We start from the raw sequence: 19,952 nt of genomic DNA, 5'->3' as shown, positions 1-19,952 counted from the left end.
TTGCAGCTTGTCCCCTTGTTTTTGGGTTGATTTTCTTTAGTACTAGATCTCTTGGGAAAAAGATCTCATCACGAATGTGTCAGTTGTAGTATCGTGTGGTTCTCCTTTTGTCTTCCTATTGCAGGGCAGAGTGTGCTCAGATTTCTTCCTCTAGACCTTCTTTCTCAATAGGTTGAGAATGACCTTATTGGCAGCTTTCGCTTGACCATGAGTTTTTAATCCCCTTATCTGTGAATTGGATCCCATTATCTGTGATAAGGAGAGCGGTAGTCCATACGAAAGATGAGGGCCGTCTAGATGCAATTACGAATGACCTCCATTGTTATGTGGGCAAGTGGCTTCGCCTCGATCCACTTTGAGAAGTAATCCACTGCGACCAGAAGGAACTTAAGTTGGCAGTTTGATCATGGAAACAGTCCAAGGATGTCAAGCCCTAAGATGGAGAGACAATTGGCTGCAGCCTGTAGATCGGTTGGTGTTATAGTGGTGCATACTTCTGGCATTTCTCGCACCTCCTTGAGAATTTTGCATCTTTTAGGAGAGCCGTCCGGAAGTTGCCTTATCGTCGAATCCTATGCGTCAGGGCTTTTCCTCTGGAGTAACTTGCATATTTCTGAATTTATCTCCCACAAGAGATCTTCCGTTTCATTCTCTCCAACACACCTTAAAGTGAAGTGGTTGATTTTATAAAAAAGTTTCCTCTGGATCAGAAGGTATTGGGCCGCCTGACACTTAAATCTCCTTTGAGTCAGTGACCTCCTCAGTCACTTCACAGTCTCCATGAAATAGATAAAAAGATCCATCGAACTTATTGTTTTCTCCATCTCCATCTCTATCTCCATCACCTTAGGTTCTTCAATAGTTAATCAGAATAGCATTTGAGGCGTTCACTCCCCTAGCGGGTGCACTTAAATAGTAGGTCGGTTACCTGATTGTCTTCCTTGACGATATGTTCAATCCTGAAGTCAGCGACCTTCCAGATTTCGGTCTTGGCCTTGTTAAGATACTTGGTTATCATTTCATCTCTAGCTTTAAACTCTCCCTTCACTAGGTTCACCATCAGCTGGGACTCTGATTTCATGTGCAGGTGTCGGGTGCCCGTTTTGTAAGCAAGGCGGAGTCCGACGATCAGTGCTCTGTACTTTTCCCGATTGTTAGTGACTTTTAACCTAATGTCCACTGCGTGGTATAGGTTTTCCGTAGTCGGACTTCTTAGAGTTAGCCCAATTCCTGATCCCGTCTGATTAGAGGCTCCATCAATGTGCAAAGTCGGTGTTAGTTGGTCGGTGCTGGTTACTTTGCATGGCTCGCACGATCGGTCAGGAAGTTTGTTACCACTTCCACTTTGATTGTCCTCTGAGGGACGTATGTAATGTCGAACTTGCTTAATTCCACCGCCCATTTGAGAAGCTGACTAGAGTGCACCGACTGAGTGAGGACTGAGTTCAGTGGATGGTCGTTGACTACCTGGATGAGGGGCATTTGGAACTATGGCCGAGCTTGCAAGCGAAAATTAAAAAGGGAAACGTTTGTTTCTAGATAATTGGATATCTGAGTTAGGCGCTCATGAGGGCTCTACCGGTGTAGTAAACTGAGAATGATTTCCTCAAATTTTCTCGAAACAACACAGAGTTGATGGCCTCAAGTTCAACTTTTAGGTACAGAGAGAGTTCTTCATTCGGCTTTGGACTTTTAAATAGCAGTGGCAATGCCAAGGAATCCTTCAACTTTGCAAACATCTGCTCATAGTCAGTTTTCCATTAGAAGTTCTTTGAATTCCTGATGTTTTGAAAAACGCTGAGCATTTGTTGCCCGACCTTGAAATAATCTACTAAAACTAACTATTCAGTAGGTTAATTTCTTGATTTCCTCAGTGTTTCAAGGAGAAGACCTATTTGGCAGTGCATGCACTTCTTCTGGGTTGACTTTGATTCCCTCTAGGGTCAAGAGTTAGTCGAGAATTTGTCTGTGGAGGCTCCAAAGGTACAATTTAATGGCTTTAAACTTATGTTAAATTTTCTAAGGGTTTTTAAAGTTTCTTTTAAGTTAGTTATATGTTGTTTGGCCAACTGGCTCTTAACAAGTATGACGTTCACATACACTTAATGTTTTTACCCTACCCCTTTGATTAGAATGAATTATATCCATGAGCGCTCAACGTTGCCCCAACGTTTTTAACTCCGAAGTGCATTACATTGTAGCAAAATAAACCCTCGCGGTAAGAAAAGTTGTTTTTCAGCATCAATTGGTGCATCTTGATCTAGTGGTATCCTGAGAAGGCGTCTAAGAAACTCATGATTGAGTATTCTACGGCAACATAAACTAGGGCTTCAATTCTGGGCAGCAGATAACAATTTTTAGGGCAGGTGCTATTCAGATTGGTAATGTCGACGCACATCTGCCATTTTTATAGACCATGACGACATTCGAGAGCCAAGTGGGATATTGTATTTCCTGGATGAATTCTGCTTATTGAAGCTTTAGGATCTCTTCCTTGATGAGTGTCGCCAACGCGGTTACCGAATTTTTGGCTTTTTGCTTGACTGGTCAGGTCGTAGGGCTTATGTTTAGCCTGTGGCAAGCTACATCGGCTGGTATCCCTGGTATCTCCGCGACAGAGCAGGCGAAAACGTCACGATAATCCTTGAGTGTTTGGAATAGAAGTCCTCGGGATCCTGCGTCAAAGTTGTCACTTATTAGAAAAGATTTAAGGGGGTCGCCCTCGCTGACAGGGATTTCGTGGGTGGTTTTATTGGTCTCGAGATCACCCTCTCTCCGAGTCTGTAGGTCCAGCGGCTCCTATTCAACGCTCCCAACTGCTCGGACGTAGCATACTAACAATTGATCCAGATCCCCTTTGATTGTGATTACTTTGCCATCCCCGAAGAATTTGACTGCCACGTAGTAAGTGGATACAATGACCCTAAATCAATTCAAGTGTAGTCGGCCGAAGATGGCGTTGTATGTCGGTGGTGAGTCAACTACCAAGAAATCCTTTGTATCTGTGAATTGCTTCTCTCGTTCGCCGCAATTAATTGCCATTAACATTACGCCAAGTGGTTCATTTCATTCGCCTGAAAATCCAAAAAGTGGATTTCCCGGCGCCGTCAACGTGTCGTTCTGAAGATTGAGCTTATTGAACACCGACTTGAATAAGACATTCACGGAGCTTCCGATGTCAATGAGGATACTCTCGACTACGAAGTCATTAATTATTCCCGTAACAACTATAGCTTTGTTGTGGTGGTTTCTCAATCGTGGGAGATGGTCGTTGGTAAGCGTGATTGGCAGGGCATTTACGCTCCTTTGCGCTGTCGCTAGGCTGCACAGTTCCCCTTGCCCTGGTTATCTTCTGAAAATTCCTTCGATGGGCGTTTTCCTCTAAGGATGGCTAAGATAATGTCGGTTGCGTGTCGATGTTGTCTTGTACTGGTTCCTTGTTCATCACCTTCCCTTGGTTGCCTTCCTCTTTCTATTATCACCGTATTCTTCCTTGGTTGCCTTCCTCTTTCTATTATCACCGTATTCCTCTTGTTGTTGTTTGCATGAATCCACACTCACCGCACCTTTTAGGATGTTCAATCTCAAGCTGGGAGACATGCCTAAGGAATAGAGCGTTAAACAAGAAAAGAGAGAAGGAATAGAGGAAAAATACACCCCACACCCTTCTTTTATGAAGAGTGTAATTGATCCCCCGTTTACTTATGAAACACCCCCTATTTATAGGGATAAACTATCGTACAATTAAATCCTGTGCCTCTCTAGGACAAGTTGGGGCCTTTTAGTGATCTTGCATATGCAATGTGTGGGATCCATTGACATGGATACCTGGCTCTAGGCCGGGATACCCAGTGTGATCGAGAAGTTACGTAGCAGGGTTACGGTTTGGCAGGACAATTGTGAGGTTGAGCAGATGTTGGACTATACGGAGTATAGGACGGGTGACCGTCAAGTCGGATCAGTGACCATAATCTTGGTGAATTTATCCGGGGGATACCCCTCTCGACTCTCCCGAAAATAGATCGTCCATCCGAATGGGGTGGATGTTGTCGATCGGTTGTGCGATCTGGAGTCGTCCATCAAAGGTACTTGTGAGCCATATCACCTGTGGCTATCCGCAAATTATCTTTATGATTCATGTCAACATTCTTTTTAATGTACATGCATGAAAAGTTTTGTGGAACAGTTTGGTCAGGATTAATGCTTATAAACACCACCCTTAAGCTTAGAGATTTAAGCCTTACTTTCCTTCTTAAAGTAAATTTAATCATCATTAACTTGTCAGCATTAAATCAATTCATATGTACTCAATATTAGAATTTGATATAAGAAAATGAGCTTAAATTAAAATGTAACCAATTTTTTGTGCTAATGCCAGCTCATATTTAATCTGCTGAATGCTTATGCCTGACATCTCTTACTTAGCCTATGCCCCAACTATAAGCCCTCATGAAAATAAATATTTATAATAAAGTTTGTTATGCTTTGAGTGAAAATTAACATCAAATCAGATCCTTCTGAAGCTAGTTTGCTGTACAAAAAAGTTGAGCAGCTCGAGAGTAAGCTGTTCCATCCTTATTCAATCAAGTTGTTGGGAACTCGTGAAACTCTTCTGAAGGTGTAGTTAATTACTGACTTTTTCTTCTTTCTTTGTATTTCTGTTCGATGTCAAATGCCGACAAATCATATCCTTAGCTGTAAATGGATAACGATGTCATGTTTGATTATGGGCTCTGTATATTTACTTGATAATTTTCTGCTGCTTGTTACAAATTATCATGTTAAGTGTTACTTGAAGTGCAGATGATCATCCAATGCCATTGTATGTTTTTCCATACGGTTTCTAGTTCTTTCTTTCTCCAGCTCGTGTAGTCTTTTATTAAATGAAACCTTTTCTTTCTAATTTTGGTATTAGCACTGACAAGTGCTTCTTGCTACCCATATAGATACTTTTGGAGTTAAACGATTGGAGAGAGGCCTTGACATATTGCCAGCTGACAATTCCAGTCTATCAAAGTAAGCCTTTCTTTATAGGGTGCGGAAGAAGACTAGCTGAGCATAGAGGAAGAAAGAAGCCGACCAAACCGTAGGCATTCAGTGTAGGCGATCGCGAGAAGAGAGGCATAAGCATCCTGTACGACGGAGGAAGAATCGAGCTAAGGCGTTGTGTGTGGATATAGAATCGAACCAAGCTGTAGTTTTATGTAATTTTTCCGCGCATAGGGCTCGACTGAGGAAAGGTAACTTTTATAATATTTATTTAATTGATTTATTAATAAAATTAATAATACACGCACATATAATTAATAGAAAAACAAGCAGGATTATATAAAATAAAATATGAAAATTTTATATATAAGTAATGTAAAGTTAATAGTTAATTAAAATAATATATATTTTTTAAATTTTATAATATAAATACTTTGCTTATGTTAGGTTTCTAATTTAGTGGAGTCGACGTTGAGGTAAATTAAATAAAAAATTAATCAACATCGAAGTGAGTAGTCATACTCTTAATCTATGATAATATTTTAGTTCTTATCAACTGTTTTGTATTAGTAGTTAATGATACTTGTAAAAGCTTTATTTTGATTTATATGATCTTTCTTTTATTGGTCACATTTTTTTGAATGTTTGTAGTTGTTTACTATCATTTATTGATATATGCTATATATAGTATATTGAGTTGAATGCGATGAGCACATGGATGATATGTTTATATTGACTGTTTGTATGTGTATGATTGATTATGATGAAATCACTTATTTATAGGATTAACGAGGAAACACTAAGGTACTTGTGCACGTAAACAAAAAAAGATATCGATATTGAGTTACTTAATTAGTATAATTTTTAGACGGTGTTCTTATGAAGGTTATACACATATAGAATAATATAGATATGCTATTGATATAGTAAAACACATTAATAACGCTAAGTGATTATATGTTTTATTTTGATTTGCTAGAAGCTTAGCTGTCAGGCATTTGATTTTTTTTCTTGTATTATTGTAGTCTAGATGTATTAATATTCACTAGATTTATTTAATCTATTATTATTTTAAATTAAAATTTCAGGTTTAATTAAGAGTTAAAAGTTGAACCATAGAAGAGAGTGTTTATAGAAGATGCAGACTACATGTAATGAGGTAATGAATATAAAAAACTTAGTTTCCACCGTCCGACCGTTTGTACTCGTCTTGGTTAATTTCAAGCCCTAGGCCGACTCCTGACGCTAAATACTTCGAAGTACGAAGTCAATTGGTATAGTTCATGGGTCAATTTGGTCTAACCTAAGTAATGACTTGACATGGTAAACTCAGCTGACTTGTTGTATTGATGACTCTGTCCAGTCAAGCACAAACAATCATTCACAATCTTGAGAGGGGAACAGCCACTCATCTTCCTATGTGACTAACAAGTACTAGTCAAATTTGCAAGTGATGAATAGCTACTCGACAACTCGACAACTGATTTATAGCACCCCATCAATGTGGCTTGTGCCAACCTACGCTCTTCAATTTGGCGGACGATCTCCTTTGCTAGGCGCCTTATTAGCTACAGACCATGCTATATAATTCTAGTTTTTTTATTTTTAATAAAGCATAAATGCAGTCATGTATTATAATAATTATCAATCCAAAAAACCTATGAATAGGAGATCAATGTTAAAATTCAGGATATGAAATTCAAGGCAATCAAATCCTCTAGCGTTGCTCTCCTAGATCTTCTTCCTCTGCAGCTCTTCTTTTATGTCTGTTCTCTATCCGTCATTCTCTTCACTTCTCCAGGTGGCCTGAGTTGATCAGATAATCTAGAATCCAACGTTTATCTAATAAAAAGCGGTGGTATTATTTGAGTTAATTTAGTCAAATTGCACTGCATTCTTTTGGTAGATTTGTTTAATGCTCCTCGGCTTCGCTTTCATTTTTTAGCCTAGTTCTTTTGGTCTTCTTATTTGTAATCATCAAAACCTACGGAAGAATAAGCCATCTTTGAAATTACCACGGAATAATATGTTATCCTCTTCGGAAAAGTTTAATTTTAGAAGATTACTGCTTTCCACGGAATGTACATAATTCTCTATTCAAATTGTGCATATTGACGGGCATAAGAAGAAAATTGGGCGTACTGTAACATCCGTTGGAAGTATTAGAAGCAAAGAGCCAATGAAAATTATTTTTTGATTGCCAGAAGCATGAAGTCACCTTTTAATCATATACAGGATGTATTAATGGATCAAAAAATGTTTGTTCCACTTGAGAATCTTCATGTTGCAAAAGATTAAGATTGAAATAACTTTATGGAAAGACCTCTTGTGGCCGTCCAACAGTTAATGGTACAAATTTACCAGTGATTAAAATTTTTTGTAGGTATATTTTCTGCATTTTTTTGGTAAGGCAGCATCAGTTATTGACTAATTATTCTTCTTAAATACAGGATTATATCAATCTCCTCATCCGTTGCTAGGTCTACAATATTACACTTGCGGAAAGCTTGAATGGTGAGATTTTTTCTTCCTCAAGCACTCCCCTTCATGTGAATGAAATGAATGTTCTTCAAATATCAATAGTTATTTTCATGCTTGTTTTATGAAACTATTATGGGTGATGTTCTCATATTTTAATAGTTTTTTTCTTTTTTTTGTCGCTTTTGATACATGACTTGTTATATTCTCGAAATAAGATACAATAGGAAATTGACTAGGTAATTGAGCTGATTTTGATTTCCTGTTTATGCCATGGCATTTACATACATACCACCCAATTCTCAGTATTTACATATCTAACATCTAAACTTTAATTTTTACATTTATACTTCCCAAATCTTTCATTTCTCATCAAAAATAGAGTCATTTTATCTCTTAAAAAGTGAAATTCACCCTTTCATACACAAGAATGTAGCATGTATGTAAAAATTGAAGTTTAGGTGCCATATATGTAAATCCATAAGAATTAAGTGGTATGTATGTATGTAAATCTTCCATGTCCATGGGGCATTTGCATACATACCGCCCAATTCTCATGTATTTACATATTTAACATGATACCGCCCAATTCTCATGTATTTACGTATCTAACATGTTATACCACCCAAATCTTTCGTATCACATCAAAATACCATCATTTAGTAGAAAATAACTAGCCTAAAATTTTCTTTCTTCTAACAAAATTGAAATGAAATGAAGGTTCTTCCTTCTTCGGACCATAAATCAAACCTTAGTGGAGCGATCAACTTAATCAAAGAGATCAATTTTTTCTTGTTTTCATATGGCTTGAGTGAGGAAGTGTATCAAAGGATTGTCGAGATCCCGTTGTGGGATTGCCACGATCCCGTCACAAGATTTTCGCGATTCCAGGTTCTAACTGCTATGTCCCTCACAGTCGTGAGTGATCGGACAAGGCCATTCGATTTCCTATTCCAACCCATTTTTCTTCTTTTTTGGTTTATTTCCAATTTCTTTATTTCCTATTTTCTTATTTCCACTTAGGTTATTTTCTATTGTGAGACTTTTATATATGTTATATTAGGGTTTTGGCTTTTCAGTTTGAGTTGTTGAATTTGAGAGACATTTCTCTAAATTTTGTTTTCTAAAGTGTTGTCTCATCTTTCTTTTGTAAGTGGTGTACATGTATCTTGCTTAGGAATAAGTGGCGAAACCTCCTCCCCACCCATGCATTGTTGGGATTGATGTTTTGAACCGCGACAACCGCCATACGATGCTTATCCCCATCCAAATGCCGTCGGACTCACCTATTATCTTCCTCTTGTCGTTCCATAACAACCTCTTCTCAAAATCTGCTTCCGAAATACTTTCTAGAGTCCTAGAACGGTATCATCCGGTATCAGAGCTCGATAAGCACTAGTATTTTTTAGTATTTTGTTTTAATTTGTCCCAATCCAAAAAAAAATCTTCCATACCCAAATTATTCATAGCATAATTCCTAGCCTCAATCCTAAATTTTCAGATCAACATTTTTATGAATTAAATTTAGCATTTCAATTTGTCAAAAAGTTGAATTAAAGGATGATAGAGATTGAATTTTGTTTGTGCTAGAAAAAGTGAAGTAAAGGGAAAGGTCATATAAAACATAGGTGAGCAATTATATTCTTGTATGTATTAAATTAAGATGTTATTTAATTAAGAATCACATTATTGCTTCATAGAATATTTTTATAATAAAGAATTTCTAAACTGAATCAAGTGAAAAATGAAAAATGGGAATGATAATTTTAATGACCTTAAATGGAAGTAATTAAAAAAAGTGAAATATAAAAGCTTAAGTCATACATGATTATCTCTAAATGATACTGGTTGGGGATGCGATGTATCTGTGCACGATAAAGAAATTGGTAATGTTGTACCTTAGAGTGCAAATTTTTTAGGGTTCCTACGTATATAATTTTGAGGATACATTTAGGTATGGTGGTAATCATGTTATGACTTTTAAAGAAATTAAAAAAAGGTAAACACCTAAATTGAAATAAGGGATAAATTTAAAATGAAAGCTTACAGTTTTATAAAGTAATGAACTATATTTCTTTTAGTCATTCATGCATAGCATTTGCATATAAATTTAATGCTTATTATGATTATAATTGTTTACCAATTCATGAAAACTTATTATTGAACTTAAGAAAAATATTAGATGGATATGTCTTACATGAGGGATTTAGTTTACAGGATAATAACTACTGCGGATAGGCATCATCTGAGTGTAGTTTCTTTTTACATTATTTCTTTCAAGGTGATATACTGTTATATGCTCGTTTGGGATTTCTATAGATTATGTTTTGGTAGTTCTGGAAATATTTGAAGACTAAATTAAAGGTTAATACCATCCGATCACATTTCCTTATTTAATTCTAAGCTATCAGGTCGGGTAATGACGGAAGAAAAGGTGCAACCTGCCAGTACTCCCAAACCCATCCCAGTCAGCAAATACTTCAAGTGTCATGGTTTTGACCATGTGGCACCTGATTGCCAAAACAGGAAGGCGATTCTTTCACTGATAGAGAGCAATTAAAGAAATGGACTGTGTCACAGAAGAGGATGAAAAGTTCAGCGGCGGATGAAAAAGAGATGTTAATGATTCAAGCTAAGTCTGTGAGAGAAACTGCACTATAGCAATATTAGTTATTTGAGAAAGTAGTGAGTCAAAGAAGTCGATATCAGAAAAAGAGGAACCTCTGTTGCAAGACTTGTTGGATAAGTTAAGTGACAACTTGCCTCCTAGGTGGCTAGCACTAAAAGAGATTCAACTTGTCATAGACCTCATTCCAATGTTTATTTAGCCAAACCAACATGATTATGAGATGCAATCAGCCGAGTATAAGAAGCCACATATTTTGATGCATCGAGGCTTGACTCGGGAAAGTACCCATCTATATGCAGTTTTAGTTCTGGTTGTGCCAATGGATCACTATTTAGTCTATTAGGATATGGATGTGAGCATAAATTTCCTAGAGGAGTTGCCTCAGCCACAATGATGCAATGACTTCATTCTTAGGGTGTTAGATTGATTGCAGAAGCTTAAAGAGAAGTGGGATAGGCATCTCCTAGCCGAGGAGAATGATGCGGGAGAGTATCACAAAACCATTATGGGCACCTGGTATCCCGTCGCAAGATTTCCGTGATTCCGGGTTCCGCTTGCTATGTCCTTAGCGATTGTGGGAAATCAAACATGGCGCCTGGTTTCCTATTCGAACCCGATTTTCTTCCCTTTAGTTTATTCTCATTTTTTTTTATTTCCTATATATTTATTTCTTATTTATTATTTTCAATTAGGTTATTTTCTATTGTGGAACTTTTTATATATGTTGTATTTAGGTTTTGGATTTTTGAGTTTGTTGAGCTTATGAATGAGTGACATTTCTTTGAATTTTCTTTCTAGTATTGTATCCTCTTCCTTTCGTAAGTGGTGTATCAAACAGATGTTGGACCCTCCTCGCTGCCCGTACCTCGTCGATTTGTCTTTGGATTGTTGTTTTCAGCTGGGATAGCCGCCGAATAACGCTTATCCCCATCCAAACACAGTCGAACTCTCTTATTATCTTGCCCTTCTCATTTCACAATCAACTCCCCGCATTCCAAATACCTCTATGGGCTTTAGAATGGAATCGCTGAATGTGTTTTGACTTTTGGAGCCTCAATAAAGGCTACCTCTTTTTATTGAGAGTTAAAATGAAATCCGCTGTACTCCTGTTCATCTTTTTCATTCATTCTTACTCTCAAAACAAACATGATGGGAATGCCAAAGTTATATTCTCCTCTTTCTTTTCTGGCCTTGGCATTGAAAGATACTTTTAGTTTTAATCAACTGGGTGGGTCTTCTCTGCTGTTCTTGTAGGCTACTTGAACAAACAGAGGATGCTCTGAAATCATTCACTAAGGCTGTGGAGATCCTTCGTATCACTCATGGCACATCAACACCATTCATGAAGGAATTGTTCAGCAAACTGGAAGAATCGCGTGCTGAGGATTATTACTGTTTATCCGCCCACGATGGCCGAATGATTGAAACCTGATTCAATTTTTTTTATCATTTTGAGGTCACTGTTTCGTTTGAAGGAATTAAATGAGAAAATGAAGGGGTATGTAGTATTTTATAGTTTTGAGGTCAAAAGCCATGTATCATATTTTTATTGCTATCATTATTGATGTCGTGTATTTCATTGTAGGAATGCAGCTATTTTTTTTTCTTGTTGCTTGTTTGCTATTTGCGATTGATGAAGGAAAATTTATATGTATGCCACACAATGCTCATGGTTTTGCATATCGAACACCAAAACTTTTATATTTATTTTTTTAAATACTTTCGTGTCATAAATTTATACATGAAAAATGAGTATTTCATTTTGATGAATAGTAATATTTTTTATGTGATGTAAAAGATTTGAGCAATATGTATGTAAATGCCTCCAATGATTGATTACAAAATAGTATATATATATATATATAAAGAAAAAATGTCGTCCGAAAGTCCTGGCTCATTGGTGCGGCCTCTGGCATAAGTCCCTCGGGTCAAGTGTTCGAATCCCTCTTTTTAAATCAGAATCAAGCACACCGAGTTTTCAACCCATATGAGGGAATTGGTATTTGGTGCCCACAAGACCAAATATCGGTTTCACCTTTAGAAATATAAATATATATAAACAAAAAAATGCCAATTTTCAAGGAATTTAAGAACTCGTGTGAAAATTATCTTTAATTGATTTTATAATGGGATCCAACCTCATCTGTGGCGACTCAGTTTGAGATCTTAGAGTTAACTAAGCAATAATAATTTTCTTTTTATTACTATTATAAAGCCACATCGGGTGTGGGTTGTGTGGACCTAACAACAACAGGAACAAACTCTTGTGCATCGGCATTAAACACTACATTGGGGGTTCCTAACAATGCCCCAACATGCATGAAAACCTCCATAATGTAGGTTAAATACAACGGTCGAGCAGTGGATCGACAAGCGAAGCCCAATCTTGCTACAATAGCCTTCAGGATGGGGAAAGTAGAGAAGCTCTCTCATGACTCGCTTAGATGTATTAAAGATCTGAGCGGGTACCTCCTCAAAATTAGGCCATTTTCCCCTCGAGAGAAGTTGACCTCCATAATTTTCTTAGAAAGAAGGCTTGTGGTGGCCTCATTAATCTGAACAGCAGGCCTGAGGCGGCCTATACCAGCATGTGGAGGGGGAGCCCTCCAAGCAATCCTGGTGAGGATGTAGTCCTCACAACCAGAAAGTATAAAAAAAGGATTCTTAGCCAAGGGACTTTGGGACTCCGCTTGAACATGAATTGAAACAACAGGGGTAGAAACCTAATTCTGAACCACCTTGAGCAATATGTTTATAGTCCTCTAGGCCTTCCTTCCCAACCTAGGAGTAGGATCAACCTCAAAGGGAATAGGGACAAAAGGGTCTAAAACTGTAGCATGGGAAACAAAAACAACATCAGTGCTGCCAGAAAATTAACCTGTAGAGATCCGTGAAAAGGCGTACAGACGGCCTAACAGCCTAGAGAATATTGATGGCACTGTGGTGCATCGTCAAGGTAATCCTAACGGGTTACTCAAAGGAACCGAAGGATATAGTATCTTCGAGAGCACGGAAGACATTGAGGGAGAAGGAAATAAAGTTCCTCTCAATAGTAGCGAGTGTAACAACTCTCTCGCTCGCTATGTCTTTCAAACAAAAGGAGACAACAATCAAGAAAAAAGAAAAGCCAAGAAAAACCAATCACAAAAAGACAATACAACATCACAGATGCATGTGACTATGCAGCGAATGAAATGTTATGGGTGAGAAAACGAGACAAAAAACATCAAATCGCTAACAATAGCAATTGGCGCATGGACTGAAAATCAATGTCTCACAAAAAACTCAGTAAGTGACTTGAGGGAAAAAAACCGGGTCACAACAATATTAGTGAAACTCCAAATATGGAGAGTGAGCTTATATCCCCAGAATAAAAATGAAACTCCCAATATGAAGAGAGAGACTTTTCCCCAGCGAAGTCGTCAGATTTATTTTTCTTGGTTCTTTTTAAAGCCTTGCAGTCGTCAACTTGTCTATTTATATGTCATCTTATAATTCTCTTATTCGACTAAATTTCCCACTTGGATCATTATAAATGATTCAAAGAAAAGAGTAATCAAATAGAAAGGAAATATGACAAAAGATAGATAAACAAAAAAGGCTTATATATGGGTAATCCTCGTGTGATGGGTCGAAAATATACATCATAATAGGATCAGATTGAAGTACCTCAAAGCACAACATCCACGAAAAGAATCCTTGCATAAACTACCCATAATCAAAGAACCAAAAAGAACATTTTTTTTCGGGGGTTAAGAGTCTCCTAGAGGAATGTATCTCTCTGGTTAATTACATCTTGGGGGATACCCAAGAATATTCTTGATAAAAGGAGTTTTGCATATGTTATCATGAACTTGGAGAATAGGTAATCAAAGGATGATTATTTCAAGTAGGAGCATCTCATCGCCTCAGGAGCCTTTACTGAAACACATGGGACGACAGTAGGGGCCGTTAAGAATACATCAACGAAGTCGTAAAGGATGACAGGACTCAAAGGGCTCAACCAAGGAAGGGTAATCCTAAAATGTAGAGGTAGTTTGATCAGGGTACGACTGACCCGTCATCTCAAGCCACTAAGTCTACCTCGTCGTGAAGGTAGTTGACCCAACACGTCTAGAAATCCCTGATCAATAATTTGTGAATTGCGTCATTTACGGGGACCTCAGTAGTTCTAAAGTTAAAGGAACAAAACTCTATCCTATTTTTATCAGGTGAAGCTCCAAGATGTGAGACTTATACCTGCCGAAATGACAAGGATACCGAGGGAAAGAAAGAGAAAGAGAGATTTTAGCTATAAAGTTGGAAACGCTCCGAACAGAAGAGCTTACACATGTCGAGGTTTGGAGCCTTCTAACATTTTAAACGCACTAGAAAATCACCTAAGTAGAAATTTATGCTTGTTCAATCAGGTTGGAGAAGCACTTGGTCTTCTCCTCGGAACATGCAATATGAATGCAATTATCTACCACAATCCTAAGTGAAGGCCATATTAAATATGATGGGGTGATATCCATGCATGCAATCTATTTAAAAGTCCTACCTGAAGGCCATGCAAGAAAGTAAAAAAAAGAAAATTTTGAAGTCTTGAATATTTTATTCCTAAGATTTTCATTTTTCTTGAATATTTTATTAAGATTTTTGTAGTAAATTTAGCATTTTAAATCATAATGAGCCTATATTGCATTTTTTGTGAATCACATCCCAAACAAAAGCATCATAAAAAAAGGGCGAAGTCAATCCAAGCATATAATCATCCAAGAAAGCATAAAATTAAGAACAATATAAAATAATTAAAGGTTGGTGCGCGGGGTCGGTAAAATATCAAAAAAAAAAAAAAAGAATGGGAGGACTCTACATATAAATTCTCAGTCCTAATGCTATACATCAATATAAAATGTAATAATTAAGATACATGACACAATTTTTGTTGGTTCTGGTCCCTTCATAATATGGTTCCCGCATCAAACACCTCGAAATCGTGCCCTTATCTTATTTCTACTACAAGACTCTTCTAGAAATCTAACAAGTACATATGGAAAAAGTAAAAAGGACTTGACTTGCACGAAATCATGTTAGCGCAAAAATCTATCTACATGTAACTTGTCAGAGTCATGCCTGGCTGGAGGAGCTAAGCGACACCTGCAGAAAGGGTTTAATACATAAGCATTACATTGCTCCTCCCTTTATTAAACTTGTTTCTGTGTGGATGTTTAGGCATGATTCCCTCTAAGAGACTGCCCTAATATACTACCATGCATACACTACCATTGCTCCTCTCACTAGACAACATGCATGTTTAGGCATGGCTCTCTTCAAGAGATTGCCCTAATTTACTACCATACCTAAGTGAAAACACATTGTCTTGTACGTGTTCTGGGGCTAAGAAGCATGACTTATACTTTACACAATATGAAATACCTACAACACTCTAGCTAGTGTCGTAAGGAATGAGGTGGATAGCTTATATAAGTCGCCTCCTAGCAAAGTGTGCAGGAGCTTATCCCCGTGCATACAGTGACGTATGCAAGGAAGAAGCTTGCAAGTGTGGGTGCTCAACAAGACACAAGTGGGGCTACTCAAAGAGACACCCACACATGGATGCTCCAAGAGACATCTGAACATGTCATAGGCAAAGCATATGAAGCAAACATATTTTACATATAATGGAATATCGTAGACATCTAGTCAAAATAATATTTTCATATCATGCAAATAAACATGCAACATGATATGATGTAAAACATACAAGCATGCAAGTGATTCATTGACCGGGTCGTGACTGCCAATCGAACCTAAAGGATGGGTCGATCGATCTAGGTCAATCGATCGAACCAAAAAGAGTGGGTGATGGACTTGGAGTGGTCGATTGGACTCAAAGCGGGTGATCAAATTAGTACAGTTGATCAAACCCAAAAAATCGGGAGATCGGGATGGGTTGTCTGACTAGTCTGAGAAAAAGGTCAATCAGGTCAGGATGACCGATCAAATTCAAAGTGGATAATCAAACTAGTGCGGTCGATTGGATGAGTCTAGTGAAAGCTTTGAGTTAGTTATATAAGACAAATTAGATGCCCCACCAGACTAACAAGTTCTATTCTACTCAAACCTATTTGACATGTCTATGTTGAGCCATGCTCAACAAACTTGTCTCCTTTTTCTTTCACTTAAGCGTATCTACCGTCAGTGCATATAATAAAAGCCTCATAATTTTTTTCTTTTCGACATCTTTCAAAGTGATCATCATGTCCTTTAATCACTCATATGTTTGGATGTAAAATATTATTTGAAGTTAAAAAATTATTCAAATTTTTGCAAGCAATAGCAATTATTTTGGTCAAAACTAAGATAGAAGCGTATGAGTAAATAAGACTAGATAACTCCCTCTAATCCTCGATTTGGTCATGATAGGCATGTTAGCTAAACTTAAACCGAGTTAAAACTGAAAAATCTTTATTTTAATAGATTTATATAATTAACAGATACTATTATATTTTCTTTTATCAACCTTCATTAAACAAATTAAAGTATAATTTAGCTATATTTCTCAAGCAATACTTAATTAGTAACTTGCTATAATTGAATAATCTTCCATTTAGTTGAAATTTTTTATTTAATTAATTAATTTTTATTTAATATTAATTATAAGACTAAATTGCTTTACCAAAATACAGAGAGAGAGAGAGAGAGAGGAGAGAGAAATTTTTTCTTAAATCTAATCTTATTAATTATGATACATTTACAAACGATTCTTATAATGAATTGTCATTAGTTAGTAACAAGTAAAAGTAATAAATTATGTTTATTCACATTAAACCATAGAGGATATTAATATTTATAAATTAAGGTCTAATCGCTAATTAATATAATTCCTAAAGACTGATTTAGATTTTAATAAAAATAATTATTCATTATTTTTAAAAAATTTTCCGTCTTTGTTAACCCATGCCTTTCTCTCCAAAATTTCCAAAACCCTAAGAGAGAGAGAGAGAGAGAGAGAGAGAGAGAGAGAGAGAGAGAGAGAGAGAGAGAGAGAGAGAGAGAGAGAGAGAGAGAGAGAGAGAGAGAGAGAGAGAGAGAGAGAGAGAGAGAGAGAGAGAGAGAGATCACACTTAACAAGAGAAGGCATCAACCGACAAGACCAGCAGCGAAGAAGCAAAATGTTTGTGAGACTTGCAATTTAAAATCAAATCTACCCACTGTCCGGATCTATTAAATTTTGGATTAAAGAAATCTAGATTGAAAAAAAAATTTACATAGCTTTCAAAAAGACTTTTTATATCAATTGCCAAAATTTAGCTTCAATAAAATTTGCCTAAATACGCCAACGCACAGCAGAATGAACTTACGAAATACATCACCAAGATGAACTTGACCACCATTTTTTACTTGGACCTGAGCTTGGAATTACCGGTTTTTGGGCAGATTATGGAAAAAAAAAACATCTTACTATACACATTATTTACAGTTAAAAAGATAGTCATATTACAGAATAAGATTATACTTTTGTACAAAGAAATGTCACCATAGAAGAACGATGTAATCTGGATTCAATAATCTTTTTCATGGAAGGAAGACCTGATGATAGAATTCAGCTGAACTGGTCACTGTCCCTTCGGACATTGGGGAAGAAACGCAGCACTAACATCCTGTTAAGGAGAAAATCAACAGCATAATGAAAAATAATTTAAAAATCAAGCGGAATGAAAACATCTAGTCTAATTGCAGTATATATCATCACCATCTTATTAGACCTTAAATGAAACAATAAAAGAAGTATAAATTTGCTGAATTTAGCAGGATAAAAAAACTTGCCAGCAAAATGATGTGTCGCAGATGTGGGATGGAACCCAACCTTCAGAAGGTTCTTCCAGCACACCAGATTCTATTGTTTTAGCATCTTGTGCCATAAAACACAAGTATGCACTGCAAACTTCTTGGCACAGTGAATTAAATTAGTTTTTCCAGTAAATTCTCTCCAAGATGCTTCTTGTATCAACCATCCCGCACACTTAACCAACTTATCCATCGAAGCTGAAATTTTCTACTTGCTTGAGTCCTGGTTTTAATAATTGTTTCCAGTACTACTATATTTTTTTATGAAAAGCCCAAGAGCTGATTTTATTGAAATAGAAAAGGATACATAAATGTTGTATGAGAATAGCCCAAAAGAGACACCCTACCCATACAATACAAGTACAGTAATATCCTAACAAAAAGTTACAAATAAACTCAATAAAATGTACAATAAATTTAAAACATATAGAAAACAAGTAGCTAGGGACGAGTAGTTTAGTCATGTCTCTTCCTCTATTTTTAGGAGCAGAACCAGATAACAAACTTTGAAGAGTCGTTCACCAAAGTATCATCCATTAAATTTTCAAGTTGGAGTGTGCCCCCAACCTTCTTCTTCCGCCGAGAAGTGTAAACCTGTAATTTTTCATCTGAAGACTGGCTCATGTGATTCTCGATCTGATTTGATGTTAGAACCACAGTAGGAGGAAAGACAATCATTGTCACCGCGATAGGTTCCAGTGTATGTGAAGAGTGAATTGTTACCTCTACACCCTGAATAGGAGCTGCGGGACTATCCTGATTTTCAGTTCTAACATTATCCAGTGTAGTATAGTCAGGTGAAGGGATCCCAGGCCTGGGGCAGACACCAACTCCTGTCTTGTGGTGATTCCCTCCTCAGGTTGGCTGTCATCAGGTTTACAGGGAGCGCATTCAGGCACATGAGGTGCACTAATAGTGTGTTCTTACTTTTGACAATTGGTTCTCAACTGTGGGTGCAATTTGAAACATTTCTCTTGCGGATGTCGAAATATCTTGCAGTGCTTGCAGTAGTATCATAATGATTTTTTGTCAATAACCATTGTGAGCATATTCAAGCTAGACTTCTTCTACATCTGGTAGTGTAATATCTCGTTCAATCAAAATCCTTGCAGTAGAGGACTTTGAGAAATGAACCGCAGGTAAGTCTACTTACAAAGTTTTTTCAAGGATAGTCTCAATTGCATATAAGATAGGTCGGTCAAAGAAATGAAGCTTGAGTTCAGGTAATGAGAACCAAATAGGTGCAATTGGGGGTTCTTGACTGAGATCAAAATTAGGGGTCCATTTGAGCAATTTCATATATTTGCCCCCAATTGTGATAAATTTTTTTGAGAAAATCCTTATGTAATCATCTTCTGTGCTCAGCTGTATCATAACATACCTTCCGTCGAAATGACCCACCTGCCAATCCCCAACTAGTTTGAAATCTTCAAAAACCTTCCTGATGATCTCCATCTTAGGGCAACCTAATTGAAACTTTCCAACTAGTGTAAATTTGTATTTTCTTGCACGGGTTGAAATTTCAGCGTCAGAGAAGAAAATTGCTGGTTTCACCGTCTTTTTCTCTAGATTTTTGATGAGATTGCAATCGTCATTTCCTTCAACAGAATCGTGGTAAATCTGAGGGAATACCGCACTATCTGCGAGGTGAAAAGGGGAGCTGCGTTTGTGAACCACTGTAGCATATGAGGGTTTGGCGGGGTTATCACCGGCGAGGGCGGTGGCGTAGGAAATTCCTGAGACCATTACCGCAGCCAGTGCCAACCAGAAGCACAGTGAGAAGCTGCATGAATAGAGGTGTCAAGCGGCACTGTCGTAGACGCCAGAGGCAGAGCCGAGCAGACGATCGAGCGGCTCTGTCGCAGATGAGACGCAGGCTGTCCGCAGGCTGTCGAGCGGCTCTGTCACAGACGAGACGCAGGCCAACCGCAACACTGGCGCCAGACGAGACGCGAAAGAAAACACGAGACGACGTAAATGGAAGCAGTCAACGCGAGACTACGCGACGCGAGTAAACCCTGGA

General features: G+C 37.4%; 2 protein-coding genes across 3 annotated transcripts in view; one reads left to right on the top strand and one right to left on the bottom strand.

Moving 5' to 3' along the window:
* LOC110029940 (histone-lysine N-methyltransferase ASHR1) overlaps positions 1 to 11,704 on the top strand; it is a 28,325-nt gene extending 16,621 nt beyond the window's left edge. Inside the window, exons 9-12 of the mRNA XM_020732440.1 lie at positions 4,512 to 4,618; positions 4,947 to 5,016; positions 7,440 to 7,503; positions 11,351 to 11,704. Of these exons, the coding sequence (XP_020588099.1) occupies positions 4,512 to 4,618; positions 4,947 to 5,016; positions 7,440 to 7,503; positions 11,351 to 11,528 (419 nt within the window). The 3' untranslated portion in view covers positions 11,529 to 11,704. The remainder of the gene's footprint in view (positions 1 to 4,511; positions 4,619 to 4,946; positions 5,017 to 7,439; positions 7,504 to 11,350) is intronic.
* A 5,707-nt stretch (positions 11,705 to 17,411) lies between these two features.
* LOC110029941 (protein EI24 homolog) overlaps positions 17,412 to 19,952 on the bottom strand; it is a 22,134-nt gene continuing 19,593 nt past the window's right edge. For both annotated transcript variants that reach the window (XM_020732441.1, XM_020732442.1), the window contains one exon: positions 17,412 to 17,742. In XM_020732441.1, the coding sequence (XP_020588100.1) occupies positions 17,685 to 17,742 (58 nt within the window). In that variant the 3' untranslated portion in view covers positions 17,412 to 17,684. The remainder of the gene's footprint in view (positions 17,743 to 19,952) is intronic.

This window comes from Phalaenopsis equestris, unplaced genomic scaffold (assembly GCF_001263595.1).
Source record: "Phalaenopsis equestris unplaced genomic scaffold, ASM126359v1 Scaffold000613, whole genome shotgun sequence".
NCBI classification, from domain to species: domain Eukaryota; kingdom Viridiplantae; phylum Streptophyta; class Magnoliopsida; order Asparagales; family Orchidaceae; genus Phalaenopsis; species Phalaenopsis equestris.
The sequence above is the reverse complement of the archived record's forward strand: the minus strand, read 5'-3'. Positions and strand labels throughout refer to the sequence as shown.